At 49.4% G+C, this 14,294-nt stretch overlaps 5 protein-coding genes across 5 annotated transcripts; 4 read left to right on the top strand and 1 right to left on the bottom strand.

Annotated features, from left to right (window-relative positions):
* Positions 1-587: 587 nt before the first annotated feature.
* SPBR_04345 (alpha-soluble NSF attachment protein) lies at positions 588-1,597 on the top strand (the record flags this gene model as incomplete). The annotated part of the gene is made up of 3 exons (XM_040762628.1): positions 588-702; positions 811-1,114; positions 1,177-1,597. 3 exons carry the CDS (start codon positions 588-590, stop codon positions 1,595-1,597), a joined length of 840 nt encoding a protein of 279 aa, XP_040621484.1.
* Positions 1,598-4,955: 3,358 nt separating this feature from the next.
* SPBR_04281 (uncharacterized protein) lies at positions 4,956-6,221 on the top strand (the record flags this gene model as incomplete). The annotated part of the gene is made up of 1 exon (XM_040762564.1): positions 4,956-6,221. One exon carries the CDS (start codon positions 4,956-4,958, stop codon positions 6,219-6,221), a length of 1,266 nt encoding a protein of 421 aa, XP_040621483.1.
* A 457-nt stretch (positions 6,222-6,678) lies between these two features.
* On the bottom strand, positions 6,679-7,481 carry SPBR_04413 (vesicle transport through interaction with t-SNARE 1; the record flags this gene model as incomplete). The annotated part of the gene is made up of 2 exons (XM_040762696.1): positions 6,679-7,197; positions 7,302-7,481. The coding sequence occupies 2 exons, from the start codon at positions 7,479-7,481 to the stop codon at positions 6,679-6,681; spliced, it is 699 nt and encodes a 232-aa protein (XP_040621482.1).
* A 2,017-nt stretch (positions 7,482-9,498) lies between these two features.
* SPBR_04405 (uncharacterized protein) lies at positions 9,499-10,331 on the top strand (the record flags this gene model as incomplete). Its single annotated transcript, XM_040762688.1, has 3 exons — positions 9,499-9,748; positions 9,812-10,140; positions 10,290-10,331. 3 exons carry the CDS (start codon positions 9,499-9,501, stop codon positions 10,329-10,331), a joined length of 621 nt encoding a protein of 206 aa, XP_040621481.1.
* A 2,283-nt stretch (positions 10,332-12,614) lies between these two features.
* On the top strand, positions 12,615-13,097 carry SPBR_04494 (cytochrome c oxidase assembly protein subunit 11; the record flags this gene model as incomplete). The annotated part of the gene is made up of 2 exons (XM_040762777.1): positions 12,615-12,954; positions 13,042-13,097. 2 exons carry the CDS (start codon positions 12,615-12,617, stop codon positions 13,095-13,097), a joined length of 396 nt encoding a protein of 131 aa, XP_040621480.1.
* Positions 13,098-14,294: the final 1,197 nt, after the last annotated feature.

Genomic DNA, 14,294 nt, shown 5'->3' with positions numbered 1-14,294 from the left:
TTTTCGAAGTGATTGGCGTCGATATTGTGTGAATGGAAAACATTGTTGGTGGGCGGCGTGTAGAAAGGAATAGAAAATATCGCAGTCCAATCGAGTTCAAATTTGAATACAAGATTCATGGTCTGCACGACATAATCTGAACGCGTGCCAAACGTCGTCGAATCATAATTACTTTCAATGTGCACAATGTCATGTTTGGCGCACTAAGGACTTATTATATAATCCGATGCAACGCACTGTACTTGCACTGTCTCCCCTCTAAACGAAGAGCCCCGCCTCATTGAGGGTTCCATGGCTGCTGGTGTTACTCGTCATATTTTAGGGGCCAACATTCGACTCTTCCTTCACAACATAAAATGTTGCATCGACGCGAAGCTTCCTTTTCATAACGACTCACCGCAATCGGATCCTTCAACATAGTAGTAACTCAACCATCACCATGTCACAAGATCCCAATGCCATTCTACAAAAGGTCCGTATACACCACTGACAAGTCATTCGACACCTTGACAGCCAGCAGCAGCATTGTCGTTTCGAAATGAGAAAAAGTGACCTAACAGAAATGTGTAATACGGTAGGCCGACAAGATGTTGGCCAGCGCAGGTACCGGATTCGGGTTCTTCGGCGGTCGCGAACAGAAATACAGGGACGCCGCAGACCTGTATGTCCAAGCCGCCAACGCCTTTCGCATGCAAAATTTGAGTACGTACTTTTGCCGCTCACTGCATTCCGAAATCATTGATAAACTGCAACAGGATGGTCAACTCTGCCAATCAACATCGTGCCCTACTAACTGAGCGGTTGTGCTAGATCGCGAAGCTGGGAAAGCTTTTGAGGCTGCCGTTCCCATCCAAAGACAAAAGTTAGACGAGCCGGATGAAGCGGCAAACTCGTTGCTCAGTGCTTTCAAGGTGTATCGGGAGAAGAATCCGGAGGATGCTGCCAGATGCCTTGAAGACGCCATCCAATACTACACCTCCCATGGCAATTTCCGGCGGGCCGCAAAGCAGAAAGAAGATCTAGGTGAACTCTACGAGGAACTCCAGATGTCAGAACGCGCACTTCACAGCTACGAAAAGGCAGCTGCTTGGTACGAAACTGATGGCGCTCAAGCGTAAGTTTTTATCGTATTTGGCTCACGGATGACTTACATGCTAACCCTTACGGAACTGATAGGCTGGCAAACAAAAACTGGCTCAAGGTGGCTGAACTCTCCGCTGTCACAGAGAAGCACGACTACTACAAATCCATCGAGATCTTTGAACGGGTTGCCCAAAAATCCATTTCAAGCAACCTCATGCGCTACTCCGTGAAGGAGTATTTTCTGAAGGCCGGCCTCTGCCACCTAGCCACTGGCGACATCATCGCTACCCAACGTGGGCTCGAAAAGTACCGTGATATTGACCCGAGCTTCGCTACGACCCGGGAACACCAACTTCTTGTCGATTTATCAGAGGCTGTCGAAGGCGGCGATGCGGACAGGTTCTCCGAGAAACTGTTTCAATACGATCAGATGAGCAAATTGGATAAATGGAAAACAGCAGTACTTTTGCAGATAAAATCGAAGATTGAGGAGGCGGATAACGAGTTTTCATAGGTTGCTATAGGCAAAGCACTGCAAGACTTTTATATTGATATAGGGATTTTGTACAACTTACTGTTTGCTTCCCTTATTCTTGTACTATTGCTATGTGTGTGTTGTCCGTCTTAAATTGACTGATGTGAAAAGGTGGAATGTCTCATTGCATAGGAAGTCATTCGCAATTTTACACGTATCCGATGCTTCTTAGTATTACCATTGCAAACAACCATCTCATACCTCAATATCTGGAGACTTTCGAACCACCACAGTGTCCCGGTTTTCCTTATCTTGCATAGGTGAGCAACATTCAAGTCAAAATTGTACCAGGTAATTTCTTTCTGTATCTTCCTGACCATAATTTATGTGTGAAATTAGCAATCATTGAATCCTATGATATTGTCCTTCCGTTCAGGTGTTGATTCTGGTGGTCGTCCTGGGACTTGAAAACTGAAAACAGTATTTCGGAGGCAACTTGTGCTAACGAGAGGTAATGTGCAGGGGCTCATGGCTGATCAGTTCAGAACATTGTTTGGCCAGGTTAGGCTCTCGAATCTTGGCCAAATGGTCTGTATTGAATTAGCGGGGTAGTTATGATTAGTCATTTGTATAAATTTTACTAATTTGCTAATTGTAGATAAGATAAGAGCCAGAAAAAAAGTTCGTTTGCATTTAACGCCGGCGGCCAACGTCGTTTTTTTTTTCTCTTTTTTTGTCTCAACCACAATACCTTGACCATCACGATTTTACAACATGGCAGACATCACATTAGAAGAGAGATTGAACAAAATACGCTCTCCAAATCTTGAAAGCCAAAAACAGGTGCCCTTACATTTATCTTCCCTCGTTGCCCCTCTGACCGCCACAGCAAGTAACTAATGTATACGCATAGACCGCTATCATACTTCAGGCTGTCGAATCGACTCTTAAAGAGCAACATGAGGAGACCACACCAACAGCGTACTTCGCTGCCCTTCTCGGACTTCTTAACCAATCCATCGACCAGGATGCATCCACGAAGAGCCTCAACACTCCCATCATCTACCTGCTTGACCTAGTGACTCCATACACGCCGCATGGTATTCTACGAGCCAAGTTCACGCAAATTCTTTCGGCATTGGCCCCGATACTTATACAGCGAGGTGCAGACGCACCGCTACTTCGCCCGTGTATTGGATGTTTAGAATCGATTTTGCTAGCACAAAACTCCACTGCCTGGGAACTTCCAGCCACCGAGATTAGCCCTCGTCGGGCTATGGTCGGCCTCCTAATCCTGTCTGTCGATCAACGTCCGAAGGTGAGGAAGAGGGCGCTAGAGGCTCTTCGCAAAGTCTTGGATACTCCTCCGCCCGGTCCGACTTTGGATCATCCAGCCAGTGGCATGTGCGCCGAAGCCGCATTGGCAGGCCTGAAAGACCTTGACCAACACACCAGCCAGGAAAAGAAAGACATACACGACGATAGCCAAGCTACCAACAACCCGATTTTGTTTCACTCTCTGCAACTTGTTCGTACGATTGCCTCGTCGAGCTCTGGTTGGCCCGGAAAGAAGATCGATACCCTTTGCGAACTTCTCCTCGGAATTGCCCGGTATGGCAATGATCACATGTCTGTTGCCGTCCTCGAGGTTTTCGAAATCATTTTCAAGGGCATGAGCAATGAAATTACTAAATCAAAGCTTGGCCGTCTCCTGGAGATCATTTCAGAACTCCGCCCAGCTCCCAACGATACACGGCTGCTTCCCCCGTGGATAGCCATTGTTTCCCGCGGGTATGATGTGTCGGCTCAAGTAGAACCTGAGGATACATTTTATAAACTCCCAGAGCTGTTCGATTTGGTCGCCCCTTATCTCGAATCCCCGTCCAGCAACATTCGCATCTCAGCCTCTGAGTGTTTAATCTCTTTTTTGGCCAACTGCGTACCAAAACAAGTCATCTTAGAGCCGTCGGTCTACGATGAAAAGGTTTTGGCGAAGCTCGCCAAGATTGGAGAGGAATTTCTCGGTGTCCAATATCAACTGGCAACGCAAGAGGTCTATAATGTCCTTTCGGCCATGTTTGATGCCTTCCGGTGGCAGGCAGATCCGTTTCTTTCAGATATGACCAAAATTCTTGGTGATATAAGAGGAAGAGAGTCATTTACGGCAAAAAAGGAGGTCGATAAGATAATCGGGCATGCCATCCGAGCCATGGGTCCAGCCTCTGTCCTCAAGATCCTACCGCACAACCTCCTTCAGCCCTCAGCACGACAACCTGGCCGCGCATGGCTTCTCCCTCTTTTTAGAGAATATACGACAAACACAAATTTGGCAGACTTCAAGTCGGAATTTGTTCCCCTCAGCAATGCCATGTTCCAGCATGTTCTTGACAATGGCGACGCCGAAAAAACAACAGAAATAAAAATTTTCGAAACGATTGTTCAGCAAATTTGGTCCATATTTCCCGGCTTTTGTGACCTGCCTCTGGATTTAGTGGCTTCTTTTGATGGCAGTTTTGGCGAGCTTCTGGCGAATATTCTGTATCAACAAGTTGGACTACGATTTGACATCTGCCGGGCTCTGAAACTGCTGATTGAATCCAATCAGGCTATTGCGTCCATCGAAGACGAAGAAGACCTATTTGCTCAGTGCAGAGTTACCAAAGCAGAGGCAGTCGCTAACCTCGACTACTTGGGCTCATTTGCCAGCCAATACCTCGCTGTTCTTTTCAATGTCTACGGACAAACCCTTGCACAGTCCCGTGGTCCGATTTTGCAAACAATCAACGCATTCCTCAGTATCACTCCCAGGGAAGACTTGGTCAAATCTTTTGATGAGGTTTGCAAACTCCTTGCCTCGACACTTCGGAAGGCTGACGGTATGCTTTCTACACCGGTGAATGCGGATGCCCAAAATGCAACAGCACAGGTCCCATCTACAAGCCACACCTTGATTGACCTCGTGATAACAATGGCTTTACATCTTCCAAGAGAAAGCTATTCAACGTTATTCGAAATTGCCGCGCTGGCCATTGTCAAGGAAGACGATCCGCAACTCCAGAAGAAAGCCTACAAGCTCATTCCACGACTCGCCGAATCTGAGTTTGGCAGAGTAGCCCTTGCAGAACGCCACGAGGAGCTTCAGAATTTAATGCTGGCCAGCGCTGAGAATGTGTCTGCCCCTGCTCGACGGGAGCGCCTCGCTGCACTTGCCGCTCTTCTCTCTCTCAGCCCCAACGATACCCTACACTTTATCCCTTCTACACTCTCTGAAGTTGTTATCAGTTGCAAGGAACATAATGAGCGCGCTAGAACTGCAGCGTTCGATCTACTTGTTATTATGGGAGAGAAAATGAAGGCGGCAAGCGGAGTATTGATTGACAACAGCAAAATACCAAGCATGGCCAACGATGCACCATCAGTCGTTGCTAGCATTGAAGAATTTTTCACCATGGTGAGCGCTGGTCTTGCTGGTTCGACACCACACATGATTTCAGCATCTATCACGGCAATCACTCGCATTTTGTACGAATTTCACAGCTTGCTCGACAAACAGGCGCTTGGCGATCTGGTTCAAACCGTCGACCTGTTTTTGACATCGAACAACCGAGAAATTGTTAGTAGTGTCCTCGGATTTGCGAAGGTGTGCACCATCAGCCTCCCAGTCGAGATGGTCGGCGTTCGGCTTCCGACCCTTATTCCCAACCTCATGCGCTGGAGCCATGAACACAAAGGACACTTTCGTGCGAAGGTGAAGCACATTCTCGACCGCATGGTCCGACGTTTCGGATTCGATATTGTCAACAAATACTGCCCTGAGGAAGATCGTAAGCTGATCAGCAACATCCGAAAGACAAAAGAGCGCAACAAGAGGAAGAACCGGGTCGCAGATAAGGCAGGTGATGAGAGTGAGGATGAAGAGGGGGACGATGGGGGTGAGAGAAAGACTCGAGGCAACCGTTTTGACAGTGGGTTCGATGCGGCACTCTATAGCAGCGACTCTGACAATTCAGGCGACGAGGGCGGTGACGCCAGTGCGGAACACCCGGCTAAAGAGAGAAAGAAGCGTGGAAATAATGGCGGGCAGGCGTTCATCTTAGAGGAAGAGGGCGAACCCTTGGATCTACTTGATCGTAAGGCAATTGCCAGCATCTCATCTACGCGGCCAATGAAGATGCGGAAGCCAGGGCTCGGCAAGGCAAAATTCAACGCGGATGGGAAGCTTGTTTTGGGTGAAAATGCCTCTGGGAATGGCAACGGGGATTTCGACATGGATATTGACCAGGAAGATGGCGGAGCGGAGAGTGGCGTCAATGCTTACCTGTCCGCCGTTTCGGGAAAAGATGTCGCCAAGAGAGGCTATCGCGGCAAACTCAAGTGGACCAACAAAAGAGGCCATGGCGGTGATGATGACGATATGATGGATGAGGATGAGGCCGCAGCCATCAAAGCAAAGCTTGACAAGGGTCCAAGTGGCGGCCGCATTTCTCCTCGTGGTAGCGGTCGCAATGGAAGAGGTAGCCGTGGTGGAAATAATGGACGCGGCCACAGTCGTTCCGGTAGCGGTCGTGTTATGTTTGGAAGGAGGGGGCTTGGCGAAGATAAGCGAATGGGTGGATCGTCGGGAGGTGGACGAGTAGCGAAATCATGGCCACAGAAGCGATAAAAATGTGCAACCCGATACCATAGTTTTAGTCCATTCTAGTCTAGCATATTGCGGTAAATTGCTAGACTGATCACAGGTACTCGTTGAAGGAAGATCTCAAACATGTGACTTGTACAAGTAAATAGTCTCCTGTTGTTCGCTGTAGCCAAATATACAAAGTGCCTACAAGGTAAACTGGGACAGCTGATTGCAAAACCAGAACTAAATAAATTGTCTATCACTAAGAAGTAAGGGAATGGGGCTACAAAATGAGAAAAGACGTCGGAAATGACAGCCAGAAAAGGGTACAGAATGACAACTAAACGATACGAACAGTACTAAACTCATGCACTCCATGCAGCTCACGTACTGGCTATGCTACTCGTTGAATTAATGGTACAAACCGACAATCATCTGAACTTGCTAACGACGACCGCGAGAATGAGAAGAACAAGAACCGTGATTATGGAGATGGTAATCACCCGATTCGTAGCCATCCTAAAATAGCACAGACATATGTATTAGATATAATGTCGTATAGGGCCAGATTGCCCATAAGGCTGGGAAGGTCAGGGTCACAGTACCTACGCGCCATGCCACGGAGCGTCTTGACACTCCGGTCAACGTATCCTTCGCTCTCAAGCAGCATGTCCGTTGTGTGTTGGATAACGTTGCGCTGGCGTTCTAAATCGGCGAGAGTGCTCGCGCCAATCGCCTCTGTATCGTTGGCAAGGGCTTGGCTGTTCTTAAGGCGTTGTGTGCTTCGGTCTAGACGGTCGGTACCAGACAAAAGTTGCTGGCGTTGCTCCAGCTGCATATCCGAGCCGCTCGGATTGTCGGAGTAACGGCTGCCAAAGAGGGCAGCACGGTCGTCGGCTAGCCCACGCAGCTTGCGTTTGTATCCGTCCACATCTGATTCGTAGTTGCGGAAACGTTGGTTAATGCGGGTGCGGCTGGACGACGGAATGTTCTGCTTTTCGAGCTTCATTTGGCCGATCTAAGAAAACGCAAATGTTAGTGGCCGTCTTTCTTTAACGGACTGCACCATCAGGCATTAAGACGCCAGAACCCGGCATCAAAAACAAGTGCGCAAGCCATTACCAGCTCATCGGCTTCTTCCACGGCACGCTCAGCCTGCGCAATGGCTGCCTTCCTAGGTTCGCCGGACAGGTCGGGTATCTGGTCGAGCTTCTGCAAAATATCCGCCTGCACAAGTCGGAATTCGGCCTCGTAGCTGCTGAAGAGCTCGGTTCCAGCATCAGTGTCGAGCGGGCTGGCCATTTTGGACGTCGAGTATATTTGCGAAGGTTAGACAGAGGATAGAGAATCGGGGATAGGGAGTGATAGATAACGGATGGACGGTTGTTAGTTGCAAGTTCAAGGTTAACGCGAAATTAGTTGAAGTTATGAAACTTGTATGTCACTTCGAAAATGCCCTTCAAAAAGAACGGCGCGAGGCTCATCTGGTGGGAAGGAGGTTGAGTTTCGGAGGCGTCTATGGGGAGAGAACCAAGCGCCACACCCTCCTGCTGACGACATTCATGCGACGTTTGGAGGATCATGTGGCACATGAGTCACGTGAGTCACGTGATGATAGCGAACTGGTTGATGTACTCCGATACCTTCATGTATAAATTGTGTGCCCACGTAATATCTTACTGCAACGGCTGCCACCTCTCCTGCATACTCTGTAGCCTTGCCTCTACACGCTGTATGTGTGCCGTTACCGCCTGCTATTCTACGCGAGCTTCAACTACGATGGCCCCCGCGGCTCGCCCTTGCCTGGTACGGAGCCTCCGTGTACGGGCCGTCTGTGTATGGGAGGTCCGTGTACGCCGCCGGCACCGTGCTGCACCACTCTCCGCCTCCACCCAAGCCGCCCTCTCTTCCTCATCCGCCTACTCCTGCTCCTGCCATGCCATTTGTGTTAAATACGGCTCTTTTGATTTTTTGTCGGACGTTTTATTTGAACACATGTGCGTGGACCAATCAGAAGACGTATTTTATATTATATAAGCTTTTTCTTATTTGCACACATTTGTGCACCTATGGGGGCCTAAAGTGGCTCTAGTATCTTGTTTTTCTCTCTGGAACCGACCTTTTCTTTTTTGTTTCTTTCTCCTTTTTCCCCTCAAAGTTGATACACCCTGAAATGCAGATAACAGGCTCGCTGCGCACCTATGACTTCTTCTGACGTTTTGCAAGCACAGCGAGTTGTATGACAAGGGGAGATTGATCTACGAAATGAATTTTTTGTGGCGGTGCTTTTAAAGAATTGGATATGGCAATTGAGAGCCATTTCGCTTTCACATCGGTGCCTATCCAGTCCCGTTGAGCTTCGACAGCCTAATGGCAATTCATACTAAATGCAATGCGACCGCGAATACAGTGTTCAGTTTGTTGATGGCTTTGGCCTCATTTTGATGTCTTTGGCTCGCGTTGATGGCCGTGCCAATAATGTAGCATAAATAAACCTCGACATGGCAGCTAATACACGGCTTGGTGCTCTGTGCACTGAACAAATGACTGTTCTATTTTCCTACCGGCCTCTCTGGTTTTCGATGTTTTGAAGCCATCTAGTAACCCGTCATCCCGTGACCTACCTTTTGGGTGAGTGCAGGCTAGTCCGTGCCGACGAAAGCACCCCCCAAGACGTTTCAAGATTGGGTCTCCGAGCGCAACTTGCCGCGTATGCGTCGGAATCCAGTTGCTAACATAAGTACGGGGCGAGGTTGTCACCTGTTCCACCGTTCGCTACATCTCTCTTACTGCCAATCGTTAATTGCATCGACCTACTATCCTCCCACCATTTTCCAAGTTGAGTCTCCATATCGTTTGCCTTGAATCGTTCGACCTGGACAAGCTGCCATGGCAAACCAAACACCGTAAGTCGGAGTCGTCGCACATGCCACATTCTTCATTCTCGGCCAGGACAGTTTTATTGTCATTGAACGGACCAGGTGACGACCACCCGCTTGCTTTCTGCTGGCCGTGGCCTACTAGTCATCATTAAAAAATTTCATAGCCCTTCGCCAGCCAAGGGCCCGGCAGGTCATCCAGTACCAAAGGACGTACTCGGTATTGCAAATGTACACCCAATCCAATTACGGGACGAATACGGCCATACAGAGCCCTTTGGTTTTATACAATCCCTTGGCCAAGGATGTTACTCTGGTCATCATATTGATCGCATTGCCTCTTTATTTGCAGACAAAACTCAGTCTACGATACTAGGCAGACATGCACTACCTTTCTAATACGTTGATACTGTCGTCTCTTAGCCACGCCAACTAACCCCATGTCCAGGAAACGGGTGGCCATCGTCGGTTCTGGCTGCTCAGGCATTGCTGCACTGTGGGCCCTGAAGTCAACAGCTCACGATGTATACCTCTACGAAGCCGCCGACCGTTTCGGAGGACACACCAACACAGTGGACTGGCGACGTGGTAAATATACTACCAAGGTTGACACTGGTTTTATTGTCATGAATACCGCAACATATCGTGAGACACAACCCCGCCTCCCCAGCATGCCCTCGAATAAGGCTCGTGGGTGTACACGCCTGCTGCTATGCTAAACTCAACGCTGACATAGCTCTATTCCCTTACCAGCCAACTTTCTGAACTTTCTCGGTGACATTGGTGTGGCCACTGTACCTACGCAGATGACTTTCAGCGTCTGCCGCGATCGGGGGTCTTTTGAGTGGTCTGGTAGCAACTTGGATGCGCTCTTCTGCCAGCGCCGCAATCTATTCTCTCCACGTATGTGGCGTCTCGTATTTGATGTCTTCCGTTTCAACCAGTTCGCACTGGATCTCATCAGAGACGACTACGACTCGCCACATGAGGGCGCATCCGACGAATCCATTGGAGAGTATCTTATACGCGAGGGCTACTCAGAAGCCTTCCGAGATGACTACCTCATTCCCATGACCGCCGCTGTGTGGAGCACCAGCCCAGATAAGTGTTCACTTGAGTTTCCAGCCACGACTCTGGCTCGTTTCTTGTACGTACTTGGCGCTAGCCCCAACGCCGATTTGACCCTTTGCTTTGGTCATGTAAGCATCAGGAATTAATTTAGTCTGCACAGGTGGAATCACCATCTTCTGTCGACCGTGGCCCGCCGCCCTGATTGGCTCACGATCGGCATTGGCTCCAAGGCGTATATCGATGCTGTCTTGAAAGACTTCCCTACAAGCCATCTCTTCCTCAACACACCTGTGCGGTCTGTTGAAAATGAGCCAGATGGCCGTGTCCGCATGCGTCTAAGTAACGGACAGTCTGAGGTCTATGACCACGTCATTTTGGCCACGCACGGAGACGAGGCTTTCGCTATTATCAAAGGTTCGGCCACCGACGAAGAGAAAGACATCATGTCTTGTTTTCACACCTCCCAAAACAACGTTGTGTTGCACTCGGACACATCCCTGCTCCCGGTGTCCCGTAAAGCCTGGGCAAGTTGGAACTATCTTTCCCACTCCTCACCGACAGGGCAGGAAAACACTGTCGTTGACCGCGTGTCCTTAACATACAATATGAATGTCTTACAACACATCCCAAGAGAAATTTTTGGCCATGTCCTTGTGACGCTCAATCCGCTATCGGAGCCAGACACCAGCACCGTACAGGGTCGTTACAGATACAAGCACCCACTATTCACAGTGGCAGCCGTGCGCGCCCAGCAGCTTCTGCCACGTATTCAAAACACGCGCGGCATCAGCTACGCTGGAGCATGGACCAAGTACGGCTTTCACGAAGATGGTTTCAGTAGTGGTTTGGCTGTAGCAGCTCAGCATTTGGGGGCGACGGTTCCTTTTGACTTTGTTGACTCTACATACAGCCGTGGGCGCAGTCCAGCACCAGGGCTTGTTGACAGGTTACTGCGCATCGTGCTGTGGACTGTGCAGATGTGTTTGGTCGTAACGTTCGAAAGGCTGTTTGGCGTCTCGCGGGCATACCAAAACAAATACAAACCCGACCAGGGGGATCGCAGCATTGCACGTAATGCGAGAGCCAAGAAGTTTGCGTGAGGTATGCGATGGGAGGGATGTTCAGAACGATAGGCTAGCGTTGAGTTGCACCCCAACAGCCAGCTAAAATTACAGCCCTCAGTTCAACTCCGATTAACTCATTTGATGGTTATATTTTGTGCTGCATTCTGCTGCCGTCGCCGTGCCCGTTCATCAATACATCCATGTTTGAAGTGAAGGTCAAGACAATTGGAAACGTGACAGAATGGGTAGTGCCTATCGTCTTTACCCTTGACAAATTCGAAGAAAGTATGTAGGAATAAGTAGGATTATATATAGTACAATTTATTTATTTATTTATTTATTTATTTATTATTATTATCCAAAAAAAGGCCCAGAAAGCTGGCTACCATGGTATCCGCATAGTCCAAGTTGACTCTGTTACTGGCCATTTATGGATTACCGGTAATTACACAACTAATTTGAAATTTGCAGAGTCTTTGGGCCCGAAAGAGCTATGAAGTAATTTACAAGACAGGTCTGTGGAGCACGACAAGGCCCCGCTAACTCAGCCTTAGAAGCCTTTTAAAGCCTGCACTCATTCCAAACCACTAATTACAGCATACCTGCCACAAATCCGCCAAGGCAACTAATCCGGAGTAATACTCCGTTGGCTGCAGCTGTTCGAAAACCCCGTACTGCCCAGTAGTCGGGACTATTGTTACAAAATGGAAATATCGCACGATGTGCCTAAATTTTTACGCTGTATTGCTCCGAACGCACGCACCAAAGCGCAATCCCCACCTGACACCACTCGTAGCAAGGACAACTGGAGCTGCAAGACTTTGCTCATCCGCACAAAACACAATGGAGATTGTATTTCGAGCCGTGCGGCCATCGCGGTGGACGGCACCCGAGCATTGCTTACGGTGCTGGGGATACAGTTGTTTTTTTCCATCCAACCGTCAACCGTTCGCCACCTCAACCATTCAAGGTCATGCCCAGCGCCAAACTCCCAGAAGCAATAGTGCCGCCCCGAACATGGACCGCGTGCGGGCGGTCTACAAGATACGGAACAGGACGACCATGTAGGATATCCCGAGCACTCCTCCTACGGCCGTCAAGGCCTTCTACCGTCCGGGCCCCCGGTGCAAATTGCGTGTCAACAAGCGTTCTGACGGCCGACATATCTAGGTACTACGCCGTGAGCGTTATTCTTGGAACCGTGGCATTGTCATACGGCTCTGTACCCATGTACAAGATGGTGAATCTATCCCCCATAACAACCACGTGCGTCTCACTTGCTAACACTCTTGCTTCGAAAGATATGCCAAACCACGGGCTGGGGCGGTCAGCCAGTTCGTGCACCGGGACACGGGGCTATCGGAGGTGATGGAAGTGGTGATCTTGCAAACCGTCTCCAACCGGTTACAAATGCCAAGCGCATGCGGGTGACATTCAATGCCTCCGTCTCAGACATCCTTCCTTGGAAATTCGTCCCACAGCAGCGCGAAGTACGCGTGCTGCCGGGTGAGACGGCTCTGGCGTTCTACACGGCAACCAACAAAAGTGACAAAGACATCATTGGTGTTGCTACATACAGCGTCACACCAGCCCAGGTGGCACCGTACTTTAGCAAGATACAATGCTTTTGTTTCGAAGAACAGCGTTTAAGCGCCGGCGAGACGGTGGATATGCCCGTGTTTTTCTATCTAGACCCTGACATGCTAAACGACCTGAACATGAAGGGCATAGAAACGGTAACGCTATCGTACACATTTTTTAGTGAGTTCCTACTGTCGCATATGACCCCGGAATGTCGATTCGCACTGCGGCACCCTTCCCGAGACGCAGTGAGCTGACTCTCTGCAGAAGCAAAGTATGATGACAACGGGGCGGCCACCGGCATTACTCAGAAGGAGGCTTGACATTGCGGCCTATTTGTTTCCCATCGGCCGGCAAGAGTCGCTGCACTATGTAAGATTTGTTTAGTCTCACCATGTCGAGTGAAAACACAATTTTCTGTACCGCAATGCGAAGCAACTCGCTTTGTCCAGTGCTCTGTCCAGTGCTCTATTATCCTATGGTACTATGCCGCTCCATTTGTCGTACATGTTTTGCCAGGCAAGCGGCGCGCGGCTTATCGCGGTTCAGGCAAGTCGCTAATCAGCTGGTTACTCTCCACTCCAATTTCTCCGTACGTTGTGTAACCCCATACGCTGTGTGTCGTGGTTCATATTTCGACGGGCTGGTGACATACCAGAACTGGAAATACGTTAAAAAAGTCTCCTTATAAATTAGGGTATTCGATGCCGTAATTACAGACTGAATATGAACGTCGGGGTGCCCCACACTGCCTCATATGAACACTGTCCACCAATGACATGCTTTTAGAGCGTTGGGTTTTCCGCCCTCGTGTCGAGCTGCGTATTTTGTAGTAATATTTCGGCATTATTCCCTCGTGCCACGATTACCTGCCTCCAGCTCCGTCGACTTCCAACCTACCAAACCGACCGTATCTGCCACTCTACCACCCAACACTCCGGCGATTGATCGATAGCTGTCGTCTAGCTTCCTTACAACATCCAACCTCTATTGAAAACCAGCACCGTGCTGTGTGCCGTCTGGAAGCTTCAACTGTTACCAACCTCTTCCGATCTTCCAGAGGTCTCCTCTCGCAAGGGTTCGAACGCTTTGCGCCATCTACCCTCCGACAGAATGCCCGTACTGCACTTTTCCCGGGAACAATGAAGGCTGTTCTTCCGGGTAAGCCAGAGCCCCGACTCCAAGCTCTCGCAAGCGGCTTATGGAGTTCCCAGCGGGTCATAGTTAGTTTTCCAACAGCCCCTTCCGGTCCAGAGGGATTACTTCCTGTCATATTCAAGAGCCTCTCGGTTTAACTCACGCGTGGCTAGGTATATATCACAGGAAACGCAGTGGCAATTCTTAGCGACCATAACATCCTACAGCAGACTATTTACGACGATGATGTCACCCCCCTCGAAGCCGTGGCCTTTGACGAAACCTCGGGCCGGATTGCCACATGCACCGACACAACTGTTCGTGTATATCAGCCTGCAGGCGTGCCAGAGGAACCTCTTCGGGTATGAACACCTTCCTTCGTC

The sequence above is a fragment of the Sporothrix brasiliensis genome (genome assembly GCF_000820605.1).
Source record: "Sporothrix brasiliensis 5110 chromosome Unknown Cont16, whole genome shotgun sequence".
Classification (NCBI taxonomy): Eukaryota; Fungi; Ascomycota; class Sordariomycetes; order Ophiostomatales; family Ophiostomataceae; genus Sporothrix; species Sporothrix brasiliensis.
The sequence above is the reverse complement of the archived record's forward strand: the minus strand, read 5'-3'. Positions and strand labels throughout refer to the sequence as shown.